General features: G+C 42.0%; 1 protein-coding gene across 1 annotated transcript; it reads left to right on the top strand.

Annotated features, from left to right (window-relative positions):
* The first annotated feature begins 5392 nt into the window (after positions 1-5392).
* Positions 5393-6319, top strand: TAS2R41 (taste 2 receptor member 41). Its single transcript, XM_006767995.1, has one exon. It carries the CDS (start codon positions 5393-5395, stop codon positions 6317-6319), a length of 927 nt encoding a protein of 308 aa, XP_006768058.1.
* Positions 6320-7080: the final 761 nt, after the last annotated feature.

Here is a 7080-nt window from a genome sequence, read left to right as displayed (position 1 = left end):
TATTGGCCTTTTGCATATCATCTTTGGAGAAATGTCTATTCAAATCCTCCACCTATTTTTAAATTGAATTACTTGTCTTTTTATTGCTGAGTTGTATGTTCTTTGTATATTCTGGATGCAACTTCCTTGTCAGATATATGATTTGCAAATATTTTCTCCCATTATGTGGCTGCCCTTTGTTTTCTTTCTTTTTAAAAAATGTTTTTGTTAATTTTTAGAGAAAGAGGAAAGGAGAGGAATAGAGAGATAGAAACATAGATGAGAGAGAAACATCACTGATTGGGTGCCTCCTGAACACTTCCTCCTGAGGATAGAGCTCACAACCTGGGCATGTACCCTGACCAGGTATTGAACCAGCGACCTCCTGGTGCATGGGACGATGCTCAACCAACTGAGCCACACTGACTGGGCTGCAGATTTACTCTTATGTTTATCTTGAAAAGTTTCATAGTTTTAGCTCCTATATTTCAATCTATAATGCACTTTGAGTTCATTTTTGTTTGGTGTGATGAAAGGTTCAACTTTATTCTTTTGTATATGGATATCTAGTTGTCCCAGCATCATATTTGAAACTCATTGAGTTTTTATAAGTATAAAATATTATTATATGTAAAGCACTTAGAATAGTACATGAGGATGCATAGCAGCACTGAGTAAATATTATTATTTTATTTATTGTACTGAATTGTCATTATATGTTTACTTGTCTATCTCTCTCAAAAGATTATCTTAATGTTTGTATCTATGTGCCTGGTCTAGTGCCCAAAGAACAGCACATGCTGGGTAGATTTTGTTGAATGGAGAAATTGTAAATAGGGTTTCTCTGCTCAGGGTAAGGCACAGGACAGATGCCAGTTTCAACACCAACATTCTACCGTGTTAGACTTGAGTTCCTACTAAAGGGCCTCTCAAAGTTAGAACATGTTAACAGTGGTTGCCCTAAGGCATCTCCCCAGAGAGCATAGCGTACAATCCCTGGGTGCAGATCACTTCAGCACATTTATCTTTCTCATGTCTCCCCATTGCTTATTTCTTCTTCCCCTTGTCCCTGAGCAGAAGCTTGTGGAATAGAACCCCTCTCTAATGTTAGTCTCTGCCAAATCTTCTTTGCTGCAACCTTTGACTTTCAATCCCTAAAAGCTAAAGGTGCATGACTTACAGTCCCTTTACAGACTCCATCTACTTTCCCCCATCACGCCCCCCCACCCCCCGCATGATCTCATCTAGTTTAATGGCTTTAAATACCATGTTAGTGTTGAAGACTCCCAAACCTGTTACTCCAGCCTTAACTCTTTACTGAGATCCAGACTTAAATTTCAATTGTCTGCTTCATGTCTCATCTTAGATATCTAACAGGCTTTTCAAACTTAACATATCCAAAATAGTTTCTCCCACAAACATTTTTCTCTTAGTCTTTCTCATCTAAGTGAATGATTCCATAAAATTCTCCTAATTACTGAGATAAAATACTTAGGATTTATCCTTGATTTCTCTTTTTTAAAATGTCATATCAGGCCAGTCTTTTTAATCTGCCTTCAAAATATGCCAGCAACTTATCACTGCTCACCGCCTCCAGTGTTTTCTCTTGAGAACAAGCACCATCTGCTTGTACATGATCTATTGCAGTAGCCTATGACTGCTCTCTTCCACCCTTGCCTCTCACAATTCCATTCTCTACAGCAACAGTTGCTGAAAGGTTGGCGACCACTGCTCTACACAATAGCCCCCAAAATCTGTTTAAAACCACAGTAGATCACACTACTTCTAGTTTAAAACCTCTGACTTCCAGTTACTTTAGGATAATATCCAAATTTCTTAGCATGACCAACAAGACTTTCTTGACCTTGTCCCTTAAATAACACAATGTTCAAATTTGAAATTTCTATCGGGTACAGAAATTTAATATGAGATTTCAGAGTGAGTTGCCAGTTCATGATATGCAGGTTTTCAAAGGAAATGTTACAAACCTGTTCCATACTCTTGAAATCCTTTGATAAAATAAAAGGGTTGAGACAGTAAAAGAGAGAGGATGTCTGAGGAGTAAATGTTTAGGAACAGCTGGGTATGACTCTTGTTTTGTATTTGGCAGAGGAGGACTAGGAATGTCTCCCCTCCCCTCCAACCTGGTGGTGGTCCAGAGCTTCCATGGGGCCACCACAAAGCTCACTGTTATTTCTTTAGCAGGGAAGCATAGTGGATCAGGGGCTTGTTTCTGCCTGGGGGACTAAGAGAATGGGATATAGACTGACTGGCTAACTTTGGAGTGGAGTCAGGAAAATGTGGCCCCATTAGGGCTTGGGAGCAGGGTGTAACTATGAGAAGTTAAAAGGTTATGGAGCAGGGTTAGGGGGTCAGCTGTGAGTCACACAGAAGAGGGCATGTGTGTGAGAGTGTCCTGAGATCTGACTAATAGGGCTGCCTACTAGAGTGTGAAAACCCCAGTAGCAGCAATTTGGTGGTAAATGAGTGGGGGTTACAAAGGAATCCTGAGGGTCACTCAAAATAAAGATGCCATCTCCCCATTGAAGGAGAGTAGACCCAGTGGAGACTGGGAACTTCGAGATCCCTGCAAAGGTCCCATGAGGGAGAGAATCAGCATAAACACCTCCCAGGCCTACAGAGTACAAAGCTAGATTACTTTGGTTCTAGTCCAAGTGGGAGCCTTCCTGCCCTCTTTCCATTCCCCCTCTGCATAGCCCACACTACATGGGTTGAAGCTGCAGTTATCTAGTTACGTAATATTCATATATTGTACAGCAATGTCCAGCTTCTGGTTTGAGTATGTTTTGTGATTTGAAGTGATCTTGGGACAACCTATTTGATAAGAGTAAAGGGAAAAGTCATATGGTCTGCTGGAGTTCTTATTTTCTGGCAGGAGAAGATTCCCTGCCAAATAAAGTTAAAAAGAATGGTGAAAGAGAATGATATAAAATTATAGTTTGTGGTATTATGAATATGTCCAGTTATACATGGAAAAGCTCTTGTTGTTCAGGCTTCTCAGGCTAGGTTCACCCTGAGAAAACCACTTTTTCCTCTCCTGCCATTCTCCAGCAAGCCTACTTTTCTATTTTCTTCAAAGCACCAATTATTATGTGAAAGTGTCTTGTTCCTGTGTTTTCTTATTGTCTGTTACCTTCCATTGGACTGCAGATTCCATAAAAGCAGGAATCCCACCTCTTTAGTTTGCTGTTGTCCCAAGTGAATAGGTGCCCTGTGTGTATAAGTGCTCAATAAATACGGGTTGAGTGAATGAATGAATGTGAAAACTGTATAAGGAACAGATATCTAAGAGTGAGAAAAATGCATATTCACCCAATTTCAATGGTCTCTCTCTTTTTATTATGAATTATTTTTACTACAATTATACATTCATGCTGTGGTGGTAATAACTTTTATATTATTTATATGACTAATTGTCTTAGCTGACTTTTTTATGGCACACAAACATAAAAATGTTTTAAACAAATGTGGAAGAAGCACAATTTTTTTTAAAAATATATTTTATTGATTTTTTACAGAGAGGAAGGGAAAGAAATAGTTAGAAACATCGATGAGAGAGAAACATCGATCAGCTGCCTCCTGCACACCTCCTTCTGGGGATGTGCCCGCAACCCAGGTACATGCCCTTGACCGGAATCGAACCTGGGACCTTTCAGTCCGCAGGCCGACGCTCTATCCACTGAGCCAAACCGGTTTCGGCAAGAAGCACAAATTTGATATATTAAACAGAAAACATTTGAGTATGGATTGACTTGAATCTATTTTAATTTCTTTTTTTTTATTGTTTAAAATATTACATGTGTCTCCTTTTCTCCCCATTGACTCCTCCCTGGTCACTCCCACCCCCCAGGACAAGCCCCCATCGCTCCAGTGTCCACATCAATTGGTTATGATAATATGCATGCAAATAAGTCCTGTGATTTCTTACAGGCCACCCCCCACCCCCTCCTTTGCCATCCCCTGCTTCCCTCTGAGGTTTGATGGTTCGATTGGTGTTTCTCTGTCTCTGGATTTATTTTTGTTCATTAGTTTATGTTGTTCATTATATTCCACAAATGAGTGAGATCATGTGATATTTATCTTTCTCTGACTGGCTTATTTAGCTTAGCATTATGCTCTTCAGGTCCATCCTATTTTTATTTTTAACATGGTCTCATAGGGATCTCTCTTTTAAAATAATTTTTATTGAGTTTAGAGAGAGAGGAAGCAGGGCGGGGGTGGGAGGAAGAGGTCAATTTGTTGTTCCATTTATTTATGCATTCATTGGTTGATTCTTGTATGTGCCCTCACCAGAGATCTAACCTGCAACCTTGGCATATTTGGACGACGCCAACTAAGCTACCCAGTTAGGGCTGGGATCTCTTTTTAATTTTGGTGTTGGAGGACAGTATTCACACATGCCTTGTAAGCTTTACTATCTCAGTGTGATAGAGAGACTCTAAGTTGGCCCCTCATGTCCCCCACCCCTGGTGTCCTCATCATTGTATAACCCCCTCCGTTTGAGTGTCTGTGGGGAATGTGACTTGCGTCTAGCCAATAGAATATAACAAAGGTGATAGGATGTCACACCTGTGATTACATTTTGATATTTAAGACTCTCTCTAGAGACTCACTTTGCTGGCTTGAGCCTCCATGTTGAAACAGTCCATTTGGCAAAGACTTCAGGCAGCCACTACGACATGAGGTTGACCTTCAGCTGACATCCAGCAAGAAACAGATGCTCTCAGTCTCATAATCATGAGGAAATGAATTATCTCACTAGAAGCATAAAGCTAGTTTAAACATTGTCAATCATTTATACCTCAGGGGCCAAGAAGGATTTAAGAAGAGGTTTGCTACAAAGGTATCTGAGCTTGAAGGGGGTGACTACTCCTAAGTAAGGATGGACGTGTAACAGGAAAGCTTGGCTAGATACAGACTTCCTTAGCTTTAGTATTTGCTTAGGTCTTGGCCATATGAATTTCTCTCTGTACTTCTTGCTTATATACTTAATATCTTGAGAATGACCTGATGGGGAGGTGTGTGTTTACAGGGCCCAAGGATGGCATAAAAAGGATGAAACTCAGTCATGGACTCCCTGAGAAGCCCTCTACATTGATGTTAACCACGGCAACATGTAGGCAAAACCAGAAAAACCAAATCAGGGGCAGTTGGTAGCATAATGGTAACTGAGCCTGGGAGAAATTTGCATCCTGAGAGGAAAGGTGAGCCAAGTTCACCTTTCCTCCATAGCCATAGCCAAGCATCTTCCTTTTAAGTGAGCTCTGGCTCAAATGCAGAGCCTGAGCATTCTTTTCACATCCCCTGAGGAAAAATCAAAAGAACTGTGAGTAGGGGTAATAAGGAGGCCAAGGACCAAGGCGCAGGAGTGGTGACCAGAGGAGGGGCCAAAATGCAGCCAGCATTCACAGCCCTCTTCATGCTGCTCTTTGTCCTGCTGTGTCTCCTGGGAATCCTGGCCAATGGCTTCATTGTGCTGGTGCTGAGCAGAGAATGGAGGCGGCTTGGGAGGCTGCTCCCTTCTGACATGATCCTCATTAGCTTGGGTGCCTCCCGTTTCTGCCTACAGTGGGTTGGAATGGTGCACAACTTTTACGCCTTCTTCCACCTGGAGGAGTTCAACAAGGGTCTTGCAGGGCAGCTCGTTAGACTCCAATGGGACTTCCTGAATTCAGCCACCTTCTGGTTCGGTACCTGGCTCAGTGTCCTCTTCTGCATGAAGATTGCTAACCTCACCCACCCTACCTTCCTCTGGCTGAAGTGGAGGTTCCCAGGGTCAGTGCCCTGGCTTCTGCTGGGCTCTCTCCTGACCTCCACCATCGTCACCCTGTTCTTCTTTTGGGGAGACTACACTTTGAATCAAGGTTTCTTTATTAGAGAAGTTTATGACAATATGACCTACATGGAGAGAGTCATGAGCATGGAAATTCACTATTTCCTACCCCTCAAATTTGTCTTGTTTTCAATTCCTTGCTCTGTTTTTCTGGTCTCGACTGCATTGTTGATTCATTCTTTGAGGAGACACGCTCGGACAATGCGGCAAAGTGCCCACAGCCTGCAAGACGCCAGCACCCAGGCTCACACCAGAGCTCTGAAGTCACTCATCTTCTTCCTCATTCTTTACATTCTGTCTTTCATGTCCCCGATCATTGATACTGTAGGTTTCTTTTCCTCAGAGAATGACTGGTTCTGGCCATGGCAAATTGTAACCTACCTGTGCACCTCTGTCCATCCCTTTATCCATCTCCTCAGCAGCCCCAGGCTTCGAGCGGTGTTCAGGCAGCTACTTCTGTTGGCCAGGGGCTTCTGGCTGGTCTAGGTGCCATGGTCTCCTTATTCTGATCCCCAGAAGAGACTCAAGTGAGGATGACAGAACCACGGCCCATTACATGGAAATATCTTCATAGGTAGATGTCTACTGGATCATTATGTGGGCTCCTCCTTTGAAAGGAGAGAAGGAGAACAAAATCCGGGAACACAATGAGCATGATACCTCTATTGGGACACTATTAAAATAGGGCCCCATGGATCCCAGAGAGCCAATATTGTCCAGAAGGTCAGAATAGAAAATTTTGTGCTATTCTCTATGTTTGTATACTCTGTGTTGAGAGGAAGCCTTAAAACAAAATAATGCTCTTCAGTTAAATGTCTTGATTAAGTATACTATCTTATCTTGAAAACCTAATGGGAAATTAAGAAAAAATATTGTCCACAACTGAATTAGGGTGTAGATGGGGAAGCAGCAACCTTCGCGAGGATAATGTCAAGGTTACTACTAAGGGACAGTTGTGGTAGACAGTGGCTGGGCTGTGAGGTCTAAATGCTCTTCCTTTTGTGGAGATTCTTTGCCTCACACCAAAGCTTGGGTAATTTGGCTTTAATTTTGTTAAAGCCGCTGAAAGGTTTCTTTACCCCCATCTCTTTTTTAATTGATATTTCCATTGTTCTATCTCTTATTTTCTCCTCTCTGAAGTCTAAGTGGCACCCAGACTTTTTCCAGATTTATTGTCCCCCCTCAAGCAAATGTCACCAAGTCACATGTGAATAGAATAAACATGTACTTTTGTTCTGAAAAACAAA

The sequence above is a fragment of the Myotis davidii genome, unplaced genomic scaffold (assembly GCF_000327345.1).
Source record: "Myotis davidii unplaced genomic scaffold, ASM32734v1 scaffold22, whole genome shotgun sequence".
Classification (NCBI taxonomy): domain Eukaryota; kingdom Metazoa; phylum Chordata; class Mammalia; order Chiroptera; family Vespertilionidae; genus Myotis; species Myotis davidii.
The sequence above is the reverse complement of the archived record's forward strand: the minus strand, read 5'-3'. Positions and strand labels throughout refer to the sequence as shown.

Excerpts from the sequence above, each read along its gene's own strand:
- TAS2R41 (XM_006767995.1), top strand. The coding sequence starts at position 5,393 with ATGCAGCCAGCATTCACAGCCCTCTTCATGCTGCTCTTTGTCCTGCTG.